This window comes from Zootermopsis nevadensis, unplaced genomic scaffold (genome assembly GCF_977971745.1).
Source record: "Zootermopsis nevadensis isolate Lab colony 2312 unplaced genomic scaffold, Znev_1.0 Znev_ptg000024l, whole genome shotgun sequence".
Taxonomy (NCBI): Eukaryota; Metazoa; Arthropoda; class Insecta; order Blattodea; family Termopsidae; genus Zootermopsis; species Zootermopsis nevadensis.
The window spans coordinates 14,972,290-14,989,695 of NW_028259156.1; the positions used below are offsets into that span (position 1 = coordinate 14,972,290).

At 36.6% G+C, this 17,406-nt stretch overlaps 3 protein-coding genes across 6 annotated transcripts in view; 2 read left to right on the plus strand and 1 right to left on the minus strand.

Moving 5' to 3' along the window:
- Nucleotides 1-271: 271 nt before the first annotated feature.
- Nucleotides 272-5,475, minus strand: LOC110830919 (endoribonuclease LACTB2). Its single transcript, XM_022066338.2, has 6 exons — nucleotides 5,337-5,475; nucleotides 4,317-4,480; nucleotides 3,471-3,588; nucleotides 2,861-3,059; nucleotides 2,393-2,518; nucleotides 272-1,619 (listed from the first exon to the last, which is right to left on the minus strand). The coding sequence occupies exons 1-6, from the start codon at nucleotides 5,456-5,458 to the stop codon at nucleotides 1,488-1,490; spliced, it is 861 nt and encodes a 286-aa protein (XP_021922030.2). The 5' UTR covers nucleotides 5,459-5,475; the 3' UTR covers nucleotides 272-1,487.
- Nucleotides 5,476-5,529: 54 nt separating this feature from the next.
- ND-51 (NADH dehydrogenase (ubiquinone) 51 kDa subunit) lies at nucleotides 5,530-13,029 on the plus strand. Of its 2 annotated transcripts, none has more exons than XM_022066335.2 (9): nucleotides 5,530-5,743; nucleotides 5,952-6,016; nucleotides 6,265-6,409; nucleotides 6,881-6,974; nucleotides 7,639-7,837; nucleotides 9,179-9,409; nucleotides 10,715-10,947; nucleotides 11,868-12,186; nucleotides 12,404-13,029. In XM_022066335.2, the coding sequence occupies exons 1-9, from the start codon at nucleotides 5,680-5,682 to the stop codon at nucleotides 12,485-12,487; spliced, it is 1,434 nt and encodes a 477-aa protein (XP_021922027.1). In that variant the 5' UTR covers nucleotides 5,530-5,679; the 3' UTR covers nucleotides 12,488-13,029. The 2 variants fall into 2 exon arrangements, with proteins under 2 accessions (XP_021922027.1, XP_021922028.1); XM_022066336.2 differs by having other exon boundaries at nucleotides 5,530-5,728.
- Nucleotides 13,030-13,168: 139 nt separating this feature from the next.
- The window catches only part of LOC110830921 (uncharacterized), a 111,260-nt gene continuing 107,022 nt past the window's right edge, over nucleotides 13,169-17,406 (plus strand). For all 3 annotated transcript variants that reach the window (XM_087355197.1, XM_087355198.1, XM_087355196.1), the window contains exon 1: nucleotides 13,169-14,509. The gene's annotated coding sequence lies outside the window, so the exon portion shown is untranslated. The remainder of the gene's footprint in view (nucleotides 14,510-17,406) is intronic.

A 17,406-nucleotide genomic window follows, 5' to 3' on the forward strand; every position in this document is an offset into this window, starting at 1 on the left:
TCTTTTAAGCTTATGTATGATGAAACACTGCATTTACCAGCTTGATTATTAAGGCTTTGACCGGGATGTTAAATCTTATGTGGTACCGCCTGATTTGACTTCTAATGGTTAAGTGAAGTGTTTTCTTCGCGGTACGGTCTGGATTCGTAAATATTATGAAGACGATCTTCGGCTTCAAAGGGTTAACCAGCTGATTTTCGTAATGGTGAGGTGTAGTGTTTTCTTCGCGGTACAGACTGAATTCATAAATAATATTCAGACGATCTTCGGCTTCAAAGGGTTAAAGCACTACATTTACTTAGTGTAACACAGAATTGTAACAGAAAACATGGTATAGTACACATCTGCATTATAAACAGCATCCAGCACCCATTTTTGAAAAGTATACTCTGAATTAACAAATTCTATGCCATGAATGTCAATAAAATTCCTGCATCAGATATTAAAATGAGAAAATACAATTTATCGTGAATGGCAAATCTGTGAATATGACTACCAAATCTACTTACTGATATCTGTGGCATAACAGCTCTCTTGAGAGCCAAAGCCGACTAGCTTGACTGCTGGCCTCACGTTCACATGCCTAAGCAGAGGTGAACGATCATCCAACCAGATATTGGGTGACGTGTGGTCAGCACGATTAACCCCCAGCCATTGCTAGCTTTCCTGACCAGATCACGCTACCCATTGTAGCTCCCCAATTTCCTCATGATGCTGGGTTGGCACTGGTCAAAAATCTCATGAGAAATTTCTTTCCCCGAGACTCGAACCAGCGCGCATTCTGTATCGCCGGTCTGAAGCATGATGCCTCAGACAGCGCGGCTGTGGCGCGGTACTACCAAATCTACTTACAACTGGGCATATAAGTGTGATTTTTAAAGAAATGTATTATATATAATGACATACAGTAACAAAGAATATGATATACTAGAGCAACGCGCTACTTTTGGAGAGCTTTCTCTAGAGTCCTTCCAATACAACAATGCAGAATAAACAAATGACGTAACATTTTTTATTCTGTGATTTCAAATAGTAAAAATGTGACACTTTTACATTTATCGATAAATTTTCTAGATTTTGTAATGTGATTATCGTCAAAGATTATCCATTCATCATTATAATGTTGCCATGCTTTAAAACGTCCGTCGTTTCCAGTACCATTAATGTCTACAAATTCGACAGAAATATTTTCTCACAACAGTTGTCGAAAGATGTAAGTATCTTATTTCCTATATTCCCATTAACTCTATCACAAACTTTCCTAGCAACCCAGTGTACCAATAAGAAAGCTTGTACACTCTAATTCAGATTACAGTCACTCACTGAGTTTAAAATAATTATAGCTTTTCTGCACTGCTAAGATAAATGAATGCCAGTACAAGCTCCAAATTTTTAAATCTAATTCCAGTAAAGAAATATGTGATATCTGGCTTGTCATAAAATGTTTATGGAAGTCTGACAAGAAACTAAGGTACGGTGATTGATGTTCATAGGTTGGACTCTAGTTTGTTGTATTGCCACTCAGAGCCGCACTGAAGCACCTTCTTTTCCTTCAGCAACTTGTAGAGATGATGATTTACATTTGAAGCCGCTGCAGTATGCAGATTTTTTGGAGTATCCTAAAATGACATTTATTTTCAGCATAAGAAAAGTGCAATTACTTTCTCATACTGCTTTTAATTTACTAACTCCATGCAGCAGTCATTATTGCTCAGCTAGTCAAGACATTCCCCACCCTTTACAGAACCTGAAGATTCATTATCATGTTTACAACAGCCCACCACAATTCTCTCTCTCAGCCGGATGAATCCAATCCACACCCTCCAATGCTATATTCCTTAGATCCATTTTAATATTATCCCCCAATCTACACCTAGATTTTCCAAGTACTCTTTTCCTTTCAGGATTACCAATCATAATGTTGTATGCATTTCTCATGCATGCCTAATAATATTTGGTGAGCAGTACAAATTATAGACTTCCTAATTATGCAATTTCCTCTAGGCTTCTGTCTCCGTTACATCCGAATATTCTCCAAAGCCTCCTGTTATCAAACGCCCTAAATTTTTGTTCTTCCAAGAAAGACCAAGATTTACACCCATACAAAACTACACAACAGATTATTCTCTCATGCCATGGGAAGAACACAGATTGAGTGTGTCCGAGAATGGCCTTCTTAGAATATCTGGATCTAAAAAAGAAGAAGTAAGAGGAGGATGGGCAAAATTATGATGTAACTTGCAGATCATATTTTGCAGTTCCAATAATAATGATGATGGTGGTGATAGAGGTTTTTTCTGTTCTTAATATTAGTATTTCTAAACTTTCCATGTACGTACAGATAGCCTGGCTTGTACTTGTTTTAATATATTGGTATGAGAAAAACACTTACAGTATAAATGATCTTCACTATGTCCATTTCTGACATCTTTGTACCTTTTTCTTTCAGTACTCGAACAATTTCTTCTTCTCTCTTATTCCTGTGGTTAATATAATACTCAATTTTTGGCAGAGGATCCTGAATCAGAGAAGGTATAAGTCTAGACAGTAATACATATATAAATATTTTAGTGACTGGAGAATTTTAAATTCTTAAGGTTAAAATAAGGTGTATGATGTAAAATTAATTTTCTAGTCTCGTGAATTTACTAGAGAAAATAATAAATTGAGGGTTGAAGTCAAATAATTAATCTCACTGGTCCTGTGTCTTGACATTTAATAAAATAACAATTATATGTCAGAAAACAGCTTGTCACAGAAAAAATCCTATTAAAACATAATATTTAAAATGCGGACTCACCTGTACCTTACGAAAATATTCTACAGTAATTTTGTATGTGCCTCTGGAATATTAACATACCTCCACCACTGGTCCATGGCCAGGATACATGCAGGTGGGTTTCAGTTCTAATATTCGTTGCAAGGAATTCATGTAGTCATACAAGTCTTCAAAAACAGCAGTGCCTTCACCCAGTATGCAGTCCCCACTAAACAAGCAGTTTTCTTCTAATAGTGATAATACAATGTGATCTTTTGTATGGCCAGGAGTGTGAATAACTCTGCAAGAATAAAATTGGCACAACCAAAATATTTTAAAGCTTGTTAGCATGTCTTTTCAAATATATTAATGAAATATAAAGATGATATCTAGAAAAATGTTAAATAAAAAAAGGAAGTTTGATTACTAACCTACTTTTGATTCAGTGTAATACATTCCGTCTCTTCAAAACAGAAATTAAATGTATTACCGTCTGTAATTGTGGTATATCTAAACTCCATCAGATTTTAAAAATGTCTGGAAGCTACATAAAATCTTTCGCCTTTATCAGACTGCAGTTACTTTTAAAAAAGTTTCAACACACTAAGACATGATTTTAGGTAAATTTGGCTTGGAGGCTAGGTATATGTGCTACTGCTTTGTGGTTTGTTTCTGATGTGTTAAAGTAAAAAAAAAAGTCACTTCATCTTGCCTGAGTGTTGCTCCTTCTGTTCTAATTTCTTCTCCATCCTTAAGATAATTCAGGAGAATGTTATTTGGTAATGGTAAATCAGGAGGATCAATGCACTTGAACTTCCATACCTTGCAGCCTGCAGAATAAGAAATTTATACAAAAAATAAGTTCTAAAAGAATGTCATGAGTATGCTAAGGAAACATAAGAAAGTTAACTTTCATCATACATAAATAGGGGATTTATACTCCAGTACTTAGTAGGTCAGTCAGTCTTTAACCCTTGGTTTAAAGGGGTTTAGAGGTATGCTACACAGGGACCGGTAAAGGGCTTTGGTTAATTCGGTGATGAACCTTTGGGTTCCTTAAGCCATCTAGTTAGTTAGTAGTATGCTAGTGTCCTGGTCATAAGCTACAACACACAGCTGATAAAATTTAAAGTCATTATATGCAAAATTTTGTAATGTTTATACCTAAACAACAGCTCCAGCACTATAGTGCTATTTTATAATCTCTAATCATAAGAGTAGTGGCAAATTAAAGTAAATAATTCATTGTTTACTACATCAGGAAAGGTCATATGCTAAAACTGAGTATGATCAGGTCTGTAATATGTGTGGCTTGTACCACGGCAAATCCTGGGGAAGTAGTGGGACATGATTGATTCCTCCAAAATTCCTTCTGATTTATAATTTCTACCTAAACAATAAGCTATAAATTAATCAGCTAATAATACTGTTGGGTTCTTAACAGACTAACATTATAAATTATGGTGCCTCTGCATTATGTTAATAATTTGATTGCAGCAGTCAACTATGCCAGGTTCAATTAGTGTTATGATGACAAATAATTGGACCAGAAGCTCACCATTATCCAGTCTGCTTACAACATCATGTACTCCTCCAATATGATCATGATGCCAGTGTGTAACAATAATGTGTTCCAAATCTATATTTTCTTCCTTCAGAACTTTTTCTAGTCTCTGCATGTACTGTATATCATTTTGCTCACCAGCATCCAGTAAAATTCTTCTAAATACATGGAAAACATGTATTTTATCAATACTGAATGGGAATCATATGAACCCAAATGGTATTGCTTCCTTATATTTAAGTGGTAACAGTGACTGATAATTATGATCCCAATGTTAACAACAATAGTGGGATATAAATTAATATACGGTCTCTGGCAGTGAAGATGGAAGAAGAAAACCTGCATCCATGACTAAATGGCAATATTTCAGACAAGGGTACTAGTGCCACTGAATGTGATGCTGCAAATGGTGACGGTGACAAAGAAAACATGCCAGCAATAAATGTATACTATTAGATACCTTTCTGGTTAAAATTATGGATTTACAGTCATACATTATAATTGCCAAGAAAGGATATTTCATCAACAGGGTTTCATAGGTATCGGCACAGTAATTGGTGGTTATGATATGTTTTACCAGCAGAGAACTATAACGTTTTTGTTGGACGTAAAATAACAACATCGCATCTGTGCGATATTTGTTTTTAGTATTCCATTTGCTAGCGACTTCTTTTGCACATATGCATATGAATGTTATTATGTTTATAAAGCCTAAATTGGCCTATAATTTTTTACGGATAAATTTTTTGTAAGGAATTACAGGTAGGGAGGATGTGAAAGTGTGGGGTTATGTTTGCCTAGGACTAATGGAAATATCTACATCAGTGTACAGAAAAGTGTCACCGAATGAAATAATTCCTTCGTAATATTTGGCAGCTTCTAAATATTACTAAAAGCATTTAATGAGAAGTAGGTTATGTGCTATGTTGCGATTCCAGGAAATTAATTTTCCATTTCATATTCAGTTGGCAACACTGAATAATAACTATAGCCACAGAGTAGTAATAAAACCACCTTTCTCCTGTTCCAATTATGTATGTATTTGTTCCCTGCAGTGTCATAGGACCAGGATTGCAGCACAACACTCGTATTATTCGTGATGAAAGCCTGGAGACTGATGGAATAGTAGCAGCCATTTGTAATTACAGAGAAAAACCGCAGTTAGGTTTGATCTAGATAACAACCATAAGAACATACAACAGTTAAAATCAGTACGTACCAGATGACTGGTTTACGTTATCTAAATGTTGTATATTGCGCTCCGAACGGGAAAGGTTCAAACTATTATTACGTATCTGCACAGTATCCACCGTGCTTTCGGTTGCTAAATAAGCGGTGACCGTTGCCATTGGTAAAAATGGCAATTCCGCTGTATCGTTGGAGCCCAGTTATTAAAGGACAATTTGGTACGTTAAACCTATGTATGTACATATTGTACACAGTACTTCACATATCTGTGTATTCAGTTAGTTTTTTAGAGTTGTATATTTTCCTTGATGCCGACTGTTCCCTAATAAAAATTTTAAAACCATGATTTTCTGTATGAATGAAACCGTATATGTATGCCTTTAAAAGTTGACCAAATAATGAAATGAACGCTGGTTATATAACGTGTTTATTATTATTCAGGTTATCTTGGTGTACAAGCCGTAAATGGTTTCCAGTACCGTTCCAACACAACCCAACCCACAAAAGTAAGTGTACACAATATTGAACAGCAAATAACATTTTAGACCTGTAAATCTTATTTTACTTTATTCTCTATGACAGTAATTGCCAAGTTGTGAACTCGGGTACAGTTTAGATTGCTCACAATACAGTCCAGTAACTGGCTTTTGTGAACTTGGTTTTGGATATATCAGTACCTGGTGTATCGTATATAGTGCATATTGCTTGCTTGGTAAAACTGCTTAATTATATATGTTTTACTTTTTTATTTCAGACCAAATTTGGGCCACTGCATGATAATGACCGCATATTCACAAATTTATATGGAAGGTTTGATTGGAGACTGAAAGGTGCTTTGAAGAGGGGTGACTGGTATAAGACCAAAGAGATTCTCCTTAAAGGATCAGATTGGATTATAAGTGAGTTTAAAAGTTGTATGGAAGAGTTAACATTTGAGGTAATTTTCATTATCTGGTATTTTCTTTGCCATATTTATTCAAGTACTGTGTCCACTTTCATTTTCACAAAGGATAAATAAAAAATATAAATATTGATGACATTGCTGTTGTCAGCTCACAGTTAAAGTATTGCATTCTGATACAGAGTTATGTTCCTTTTTTTTCAGCAATATATATGCTTTGTTTTATGGTTTAATCTCTTCTAGATACCATATACCCTTAAAAGTATAAGCATTTATTGCAAACAAATTGTACTGTATAAAATTTCTTCTGAATGATTTATTGTACAAAGTATGTATAACATGTAAAATTCAAACTTTGATTTATGAGAACTATAAAAGATTAAATAGACAGATGGAGTGTGCACATCAGACATTTTTCCGTATGTACGTAGAAATTATCAGTCCAAGAGTGTGTTGTGCTGTTCTTCAGATGAAATCAAGACATCAGGTCTTCGAGGTAGAGGAGGGGCTGGTTTCCCTTCAGGAATGAAATGGAGCTTTATGAATAAACCATCAGATGGCAGGTATGTCATGTAACTGAAGAAGAACTTACAAGAAAATTATATGTATGAAGCCTAACCAAAGCAGTTTAAGAATTGGTTAATGGAGAAGATTGTTTCTCTGTTCCCATTGATTATTTGTTCATATCCTGTACCATTGGAATTCCTAAGTAGTATGTTTAATAATTAAAATCAGGAATATAATTGTAATATTTTGGATAAAATTAACTTATATGATAGCTGACAAATGCAGGTTAGATTAGCATCACTGCCACAGGTTCGGAAGGTCCTTCAGTTCTGATCAGACACATATATTGCATGTCTAGTATGTTTTTAGCTTTATTGTAGTGTCCTACATGTGAAATCATAGTATCTCTGATTTCTTGCACAAAGAAATCACTGTGTTAACATCTAAACATTTCAGTCCTTGGGAGATCAAATTGAGGTTTCATTATACTTTGTATTTGTTTTGTTCATTGTGGCATATTGTGATATTCATTAAATTATTTTGCTATTCTGCAGAAGCTACTGAAACAAATGTTTTCTGAAAGACCAAAGGTATATGTGTCATTGTTCTTCAGGGTTGTGATACTGTGTGGACTTGTTTCGCATGGCATCACAACCCGAAACAAAATTGATATTTCAACCACCATAAGAATCTCAGTTATCATAAAGGTATTTTTTTCAGGCCAAAATATCTTGTCGTGAATGCAGATGAAGGTGAACCAGGGACTTGTAAGGACAGAGAAATTATGCGCCATGACCCTCATAAGTTAGTAGAAGGCTGCTTAGTAGCAGGGAGAGCTATGGGTGCTCAAGCAGCGTATATTTATATCCGAGGAGAATTTTACAATGAGGCTTCAAACATGCAATTAGCAATTGCTGAGGTAAGTTTGTCTTTGGACTGATGAAATAAGTCATCATAGCTGAATTATGTTCAGCATAAGAAGGTTTATACAGTGAGATATTATTGCAGTAAACTTTCAGTTCGCCACGGTGGTCCAGCGGTCAGAACACTGGCCTTGTAATCCTGGGGTCTCGGGTTCGATTCCCGGCGGTGCCCGAATTTATAACTTGTGTTGGGCAAGGCCGTGGTCTAGGCAACACGGAGTTTTCCTCCGGGGGCTTCCCCGGTTTCTCCGTGGCATCCCAACAATTACTCCATTCACACACAGAAGAAGGCAATGGCAAACCACTTCTGGATCATCTGCCAAGAACGTATATGAACAGGTCCCAGTCCGAGAAAAGGATGGAAGGATCCTGTTCATAATATGTCACCAACCTCCTGTAAACAAGATGGCGTAATAAAGAAGAAGACTTTCAGTTGTCCTTGGTAATGGTGGGGAGAACAGACGTTGTTAATAAAGTATTACTACTGTAGAATTCTATTTTATATACTTTTTTCTCCCACAGTTTAAATATTATTACGTAATTTTCCTTAGTCATATATACAACTTGTTTCCTAGTGGTGATTCTTGGTCTGCCAGTGCTTGATACCAGTTAGTGGGAAATAAATGTTTTATCATATGAATTTTCGTACTACATACCTCTCCCTCCAAAATGTATTGCATTGTCAAGAAATCAACTGATAAGGGACCTTTCCGAGCTACCCTGTAATGTTCCTCTTCGTTCTTTAACTGCTTAATTTCTGTGTCCTTCACATCTTAACATGTTTTTGTTGGAATTTATTATGCCTCTGATTCTCTTTAAACCTTTCAGGACATAGGAATCATTGACATCTATAAGGATATAGGGTACTTGTGGGTTATCGGGACACATCGCTTTAAAAATAGGTTAGGTGACGTTAGGTTAATGTGTGTGAATAAATGACATATACTTGAAAGTTATTATATTTTATTTGGATATGCACGAGATGTTAATTGTTACAACCTGTCTCCGGAAGCCAAAATTCGCTTATAGATTTTAGAATCGTTTTAAAAATATCGCTGTTATCATTTGTACGCCGCCACATGAACTTGGCTGAATATGAATCCAGATGATGTCGGGCCGAGCCTCTCTGTTTTTTTATTCCGTCATTTAGCTGATCCCCACAGTCTTTCTATTGTTTGGGTGTGTGCACCGGATTCTGGATCAACAACGACCGAGTATACGGGTTTACTGATACACATGCGCAGTTTTCTGTCCAATCCAAGTCCAAATTTTCGACTCTCCCGTTTTGTGTCCCGATAACCAACGAGTACCAGATATAGTATTATTATTTTTTGTAGGCATATCAAGCTGGCCTGATAGGGAAGAATGCTTGTGGATCAGGGTTTGACTTTGATGTATTCATGCATCGTGGGGCTGGAGCTTATATCTGTGGAGAGGAAACAGCATTGATTGAGTCTATTGAGGGGAAACAAGGAAAGCCCCGACTCAAGCCACCTTTCCCTGCTGATGTAGGAGTGTTTGGTTGTCCAACGACTGTCGCCAACGTGGAAACAGTGTCTGTAGCACCAGTAAGTTACACAGATTTCAGTGTACATGCTTATCTTGCATTGATGGGACGAAGAGTTAGGGTGGTTAATTGAAAAGTTGCTTAATTATGTTACAAATAATACGTAAATAAGAGGTAATAAGTATGATTTGAGGTTTTCACAGCGGTGAGTATGAAGATTTCTGTCTTCTGGGTTGTTGCGCCGTGAATATCATATTCATCGCCCTGATGACGGAGGCAGTATGTTTAGCATCGATCAGACTACACAGCGCAACAACCCAGAAGACAGAAATCTTCAAGAGGTAATAAACGTGCAGTTTGGAGTGAAATAATATCCTGGCACTTACTAAGTGTAATGATGATTTGTCAATTACAGATACACTATACATCACTTTTTCTTTTTGCACTCTTTTTTTTTTAGAAAACAAGAAAGCACTGAAAGAAAAATTTTAACAACACAAAACAACATAACCTGTGCCTGTGTGCCACTGAAAAGTTTTTAAAATAAAACGTGTGTAGCATAAAAGTGTAAACATCTTACATCTCATTCTGTGGCTCAAAATAGTTGAAAAGAGGAACCCTTCACCCAGTTTGATAGGTTTGAACTACAGTCCACAGACCAGGAGAAAATCCCTGCTAGGAATTTGATATATGTGCATGCGCAAGATTTCGCGGTGAGTGACGACCCATCCTAAAAGCATTCGTTCCACAACCACTGAACGAACAACAGGCTTTCATGTGTTCTAATGGGTACAGCTTTAAGATTACCTCACATTGACACAGTGATTTAATCTAGAATATTATCACAACACCCGCAGAACACATTAGAGGTGGACTCACTACACGCTACTCTTAACTGCTTGATGTTTTCAGTCTGAGTGTAGTAGTGTAAAACTGACGTATCACACTTCCCACCAATAGCAGCCCTCTAGTTCACTTGATAGTAAACAATCCCCCTGCACCGCCCCAGAAACGACTTCCCCCCGCAGGGCTTTTCTCCTGGTCTGTGGACAGTTGACTCAGTTTTGTTCCACAATGTATTGACTAACAGTATTTCAGTGTTTGCCTATGACGAACATGGATTCCGACAGCAGTTTTCATCTAGTTTACTGATCTGGAATGTCTTGATCAGTCCATGCTACATACACCCTCCTATCCAGTGGACAGCAGGAGGTGACCTTTTTCTCCAGAAATACAATTGCCAGGGTGTAATCACTCATTTACATATAGTACTGAAGTTAAGAATATGTCTCCTGTCTGTATTTGCTTTAGTTGATTCAGGTTTTCCCCTTAGTTTACATGAGCAATATTAAAACTCTTCTTCTAGACCATCTGTCGCAGAGGTGGAAGCTGGTTTGTAAGTTTTGGTAGACCACGAAACTCTGGCACTAAACTGTTCAACATATCTGGTCATGTGGTCAACCCATGCACAGTAGAGGAAGAAATGTCTATTCCATTGAAGGAGCTGATTGAACTTCATTCTGGTGGTGTAACCGGTGGTTGGGATAACTTGCTGGCAATTATCCCAGGAGGATCTTCCACACCCCTCATACCAAAACAGTGAGTTCACATTTAAACACCAAAGAAATGTATCCTTAGGAAAATTGGGTTAAGACTATGCATATTGAAAATTGCATAAGGGAAAAGTGCATCCTCTAAATAAGTTTAGGGTTGGGCTTATGGAATGTGAGTTATTTTCTTCTCCTTTGTTGAAATGAACAAGGGTGCAGGAAAATGTTTTAATATTTATAGTGGAGTTTAAATTTGTCAGTTCATTTTTATGTAGTCAGTACACAAGTATGAAATTTGTGGGGAGATCTGTTGTCCATGTAAATGTGTTGTATTTCAACAGGGTTGACTTATTTCTTAGACAAATATAATTCTTCCCTGTGTTTCACTGTGTGGGTCATGTTAGGCCCAGCTGTCTTGACTGAGTGTTTTTTATTGTGGATTTTCTGAGTCACTCCGGTCTCTTGTGGGGATAATGGGAACGACCCATTCTTCAAGTGCCTGAGCACTGCGGGTCCCAACTTTTCGTTGGCTTGATCTATAGATATTTTGGTAGGACTCCTTGGACGAGGGATCGGCCCGTCGCAGGGCCTCTACCTGCACACAGGACAGCACAACACAGAAAGATGCGGACAGACATCCATGACTTGAGTGGGATTCAAACCCACAGTCCCAGCGACTAAGCGGCACAAGGCCCACGGCACTTGTGGGGATAGTACCTTAAATTATATCACATTCGCTGCTTTTCATATCCTTTGGAAGTAATTTTTCTGCAGTCAGCCTATAATTTAATATTGTGTAATCTAAGGAATTGAAAGTATTTTGAAATAAATAATTCCTCTGTGTGGGTATAACTAATTATTAAATTTTGAATTTATAGATTTGTATTTATTTAGACTGAAATATTATGAAAATAGTGTTTGTAATATCAAGCACTGCACATGCTTCTGTTGGTTTTATTATGATTCTAGTGTATGTGAAGATGTATTGATGGATTTTGATGGGCTTGTGGCTGCTCAGACAAGTTTAGGTACAGCAGCCATTATAGTAATGAACAAGCAGACGGATGTTGTGAAAGCTATTGCAAGGCTGATTGAGTTCTACAAGCATGAATCCTGTGGTCAGTGCACGCCATGTCGAGAGGGTATCTCGTGGATGAATAAGATAATTCACCGCTTCATCACAGGGAATGCTCAGCCTGGTGAGATTGACATGCTCTGGGAACTAAGCAAGCAGATAGAAGGCCATACTATCTGTGCTTTAGGAGATGGGGCAGCTTGGCCAGTGCAGGTACAGTATCATATTACTACTTCATCTTTTACCTTGTTACGTTAATAAAACGTGGCATTTGAATTGCTGGATGCTGTCCAAAGAAGAAAATCTTGTATTTTAATTAATATGTTTTTTATTGCGTTAAATGTGCATGGCTTCTTAGTTTTAGTAGACATTTAATTATAAAATTTGTACCATGAGTATGTACTCTAGTATGGTATAATTTCTTGTATAGGGGTTAATTCGACATTTCCGACCAGAATTGGAAGCACGTATGAAGAAGTTCCATGAGGAGACTGCAGTGGCAGCCCAGAATTGAACAAAAGGAGTTCATTGACTTGGTCATTGTAAAAAGTGTGTATGGAAGAGTGGACTGATGTTTTGCAGTTTGTTTTTCAATCTGTATAACTTTCTTCACTGGAAAGTAGGAGAAAGCCTGTACATACCACTGTACTTTCCAAAGAAAGTTACTGTATTAGAATATTTATTTGTAGTGTATATAATTGGCAGTAGTATTACTGTTTCTGACTATATTTTAAATCTTATTTAGAATTGCATTAGGTAAGTGGAAGCTTAAAGGAGGTTTGTAGATGAAGATAAATATTTAAATTTAATAGCTGCAGCAAACAGATTTTTTTTATCCTTTCAAACAGATGTCAGAAAAACTTTTATTATAATAGTAATAATGATTATTGTTATTTTTCAGTTTATTTTAATAAAAAGTTTTACCTCAGTACCTATATATCTTTATAAGAGATGGTATTTGTTTTCAGTTTGAATGGTCTCTCAACCATAGTTGCATTTTCTCAGTTTAATATGTATAGTGTAGTTACTGTACCAATAAAACATGAATATACTTTATTTGCTGATCATTAGTATAGTTTTTACTACATTTTCTTATTTCCAGTCTATTAGTTTTCTTTGTAGCTGCATTATGTAGGAAACTTGACAGTTGTGAGGAAAATTTACATCTTTTTTGTTGAACTCTTTCCTTTTTTCATATTGGCCATAATTACACTAAAAAAATAAGACTTCATTCTGTTGAATGCAGGGATTGCATATGTCATGATGGCTCTGTGCATTTATCTCATTGGTACATATGATTGTTCTTTTCTTCAAGAAAATAATCCACATCACAATTTCTTGTATTTTCTGTGGAATTTGCATCTTTTTAATGAGTTTGTAATGAGAATTACATTGAATTCCTTGGATGTCTTCATGTTTAGGAGTGAACTGTATGGTCATTACATAGGATGTGAACCGTGCATTATGAAAAGTTGGTTTATGTTAGAATATGTATATTCATAGTTTTTTCTTTCTTTGTAGTAATTTTGGGTTTATTTCTTATCTATTTATTAACAGCCACTTACATGGTGGAGGAAATGTATATTGTCCTTATTCAAGTGTTGTAAGTCAGGTTTGTGAGATTTCTGTGGTCTGAAAACTCATCATGTTAATAACATTTAGTGTTGTTACTATTAACACTGGTTAATGTATTCAGTTGTAACTGTAAGTGGTTTGTACATTTTATTAGGCTACTTTGCAACATTTGCTTCAATTATCCAGTTTTCATAAGAATTTATTTGGCATTAAGCAGCTAGTGACAATTATTGTCTGTTTTGAAATTGAATGTTTTTCAGATTTCATAAAATTTAGTGATTTTTTGGGGTTTTGTGGCAGCATGTATCAAGGTGACAGGCTTCTGCGATATGGTACTATGGTCTCATAGAAGTTGAGTGATATTTCAGAGGTGCATACTGCCTCAATCATCTGGGCAATGAGCCCTGAAGCTATTTCATAAAGTTTAATAATTGAGTGTTAAGAGATAATTTTGGCATGAAATGTAAACTCATTTTTGATTTATGATTGTGGCCACCTGCATGTAGTTACAAGAGTTTGAACTTTTCATTCAAATCAGTGTTAAATATCGTAATTTTGTTTCAAACAACTATGTCTCCTAGGATTCTGATTGCCAAATTGGGAGCGTGGAGAAACATTACCAATTGAGGTACAGCTCCATTCTTCCATTTTAATTGTATTTGGCACATACAGGTGGCAGCACAATAGGAAGCACGTGCCGTCTGTGTGGATGAATTGTCCATAACTTGCCAGTGCTGTCAATACTCGTATTTAAAATATCTTACAAACTCTGCTGTTAAGCATGAGTTAAATTCTCTTTGACCGATTTGGATCTCTGCTGTACTTGGACTTCCGTCAAGTTTGAACGTTCAATTTGATTGTGGTTTTAAGATGTGTACAAGTGTTTAAGCTGTGTAGTGCATGTTGCGAAGAATCTTTTGACCCACTACCTTACGTAATGAGTGTGAACTACAGAAGCTAGGCAAGTACAAAACTAGAAATATATAGTTATTTTTAGATTTAATCCAAACAGGCAGGTTACATAGTTAATGGAAAATGTAATTATAGCAATACGGTTTGCGCCCGCATAACCAAAGCATGAAGAAATGCTGTAGGGCGAAAAGCGGATTTTGATCGTAATGAACAGCATGCATTTATGAGACTATCTATCAAAACTTTAACATCATCAGCATATGCTGGTGATGTTAATTTATTGGGTGACGATATAAATACAATGAAGAGGAATAGAAGTTTCATTAGAGGCTAGCAGACAGGTGGGGGCTAGAAGTAAATTCAGAAAAAACTAAGTGCATGTTAGTATCTCGTCAGCAGACAGGCGGGCAGAATTGTCTGAAAGTGTTACAAAGTTCAAATATTTGGGAACAACAATAACAAATCAAAATTATAATCATGAGAAAGTTAGGAGGAAACTAAATTCCGGGAATGTTTGCTACTAAATATTTTGTCTTCCCGTCTGATTTCTAAGAACCTGAGAATTAAGGTATACAAAACAATAATTTTGCCTGTTGTTTTCTATGGGTGTGAAACACGGTCTCTCACTCTGAGGGAGGAACATAGATTGCAGGTGTTTGAGAATAGGGTGTTGAGTACGATATTTAGGGTTAGGAGAGAAGATGATGGGGCATGAAGAAAAATACATAATGATGAACTTAAAAATTTATACTCCTCCTCCAGTATTGTCAGGGTGATTAAGTCAAGAAGAATGAGATGGCAGGGCATGTAGCACACATGGATGGGGCAAGAGATGTGTGCTGGGTATTGGTTGGGAAGCCTGAGGGGAGGAGACTGCTGGGGAGACCTAGATGTAGATGGGAGGATAATGTCAGGCAGGATCTATGGGAGATAGAAGTTGAAGGAGGCTGGATTTTGTTGGCCCAGGACAGGGTCGAGTGGAGGGCTTTGGTTAATTTGGTGATGAACCTTCGGGTTCGGTAAGCCATCTAGTTAGTTATCTGTCAAAGTTTCAAATATGTGAATAGCTTAGAACAGCCTAATATGATGACCGGACTTATATATATGGTTAAGTAATGATGCCCAAACTTTCGGTTAACCCCATGAGGTTTGAAAAATATTTAAAATTCATGTAAGATTTGAGGTTTTCACAGCGGTGAGTATGAAGATTTCTGTCTTCTGGGTTATTGCGCCGTGTAGTCTGGTCGATGCTAACCAACGTTTCAGAGGTCATACTGCCTCCGTCATCAGGGCGATGATGACGGAGGCAGTATGAGCTCTGAAACGTTGGTTAGCATCGACCAGACTACACGGCGCAACAACCCAGAAGACAGAAATCTTCATTTAAAATTCAGTTTTCTATTACAAGGATCAGTTGGTTGATCATGATTTGTTCTGAGGCACACAAAACCCATAAATGCAATTTGTGGGCAAAGTGCAGGGTTATTGAATGTTATCACTGTACTTTAATGGGGTAAGTTTAAGTTTTGTCACCAGAGTTTCAGCAGCCATTGATGTTTATAATTGTGTCGGTAGCTTCTATCTTCTCCTGGAAAACTTCCAGAAACAATGTTAAAGCCTTGTTGCCAGTGTTTCAGCAGCCATTGATAGTAATTATATGTGCGCACATGCATGCATATTACTAATGTACTTTAAGGACTAATATAAGACTCTTCATTAATATTTTTTCCTTTATAAGTCCATTTAAAATTATATCTGTGTAATTCCTATGGAACATCAGTTTGATTTGTATTCACCATATTAAGAGCTGTGTAAGAATAACATATTTCATCACATATTTTTGTAGGAATAAGATTAAAGTAAAAGCTCCATATAAATTTATTTTGCAGTCTATAGTTCATGTTAGTGTGGTTCTGAAATGTGTGATAAAAGCCTGGCCAAGCATAAAGGTCCCCCATTAGAGAACGGGATTGGAATAAGATATTTGCTACCTCTAGGTTTTTGCCACAGATAAAAATCATGTGTTTGTGAGATTAGAAAAGATCCCTGTTTTTAGCTGCAGCAGGGCAAAATTCATTTCACGTGCCCAACCAAATATTAAAAAATACTGAATATTGCGTAAGTGGCTTTAAATTTTTCTGCCAGTGTTCATCTTAGGTCTTACAACTAGCACATTACATTCAAGAGATATTAAAGTTATCAGATATCTGCAATTTATTTAAATTAAATATTATATACTTGTGAAGTGTATATGACAAAATATTTCTCAGTTTACACAAACTTTACTTCACAAGCTTACTCACCTTGCCTGTCATAGTGGCCTTGCAGTCAGAGGTGTGGGCTCTGTGTGCTTTGACACTGGGACCATAGGTTCAAATCCCACTCAAGGCATGGATGTTTATCGGCATCTTTCTGCGTTATGCTGCCTGTATACAGGTAGAGGCCTTGCGACGGATAACAATATTGAATTCATTTGAAATGTTAAGCACTCGTAACTACTGGCCCATACTGAAACACCAAATCGTTGGTAGAGCATGCAAAGCTGCACACATTCTCAAGCCCCTACATTAGGTTTCTCAACCTGTGGCCTGTACATTTTTTATAATGAAAATATCTACCAGATATAAAAAACACACATTTAATTAAATTTGTATCTGGCAGTATGTATTGCTGTGATCAACTGTTCAGCTTAATCAAGAACCAAGGCGCATCGTACCAAAGACATGAAATGACAGGCAAATCACAGCAAAATTAAACCTGATGCAGAAAGATCACTGAAGCAAAAGGACTTTTAAGCAATCTCTCTCACAAGTGACCAATTTTGTTAAAGAAAGTTATTATGTGAACGTGATAGCAATAGTTGGCATAAATTTAGTACCAGGATACTGGGAACGACCCATTCAAGTGCCTGAACACTGCGGGTCCCAACTTTTTCTTTGGCTCGAT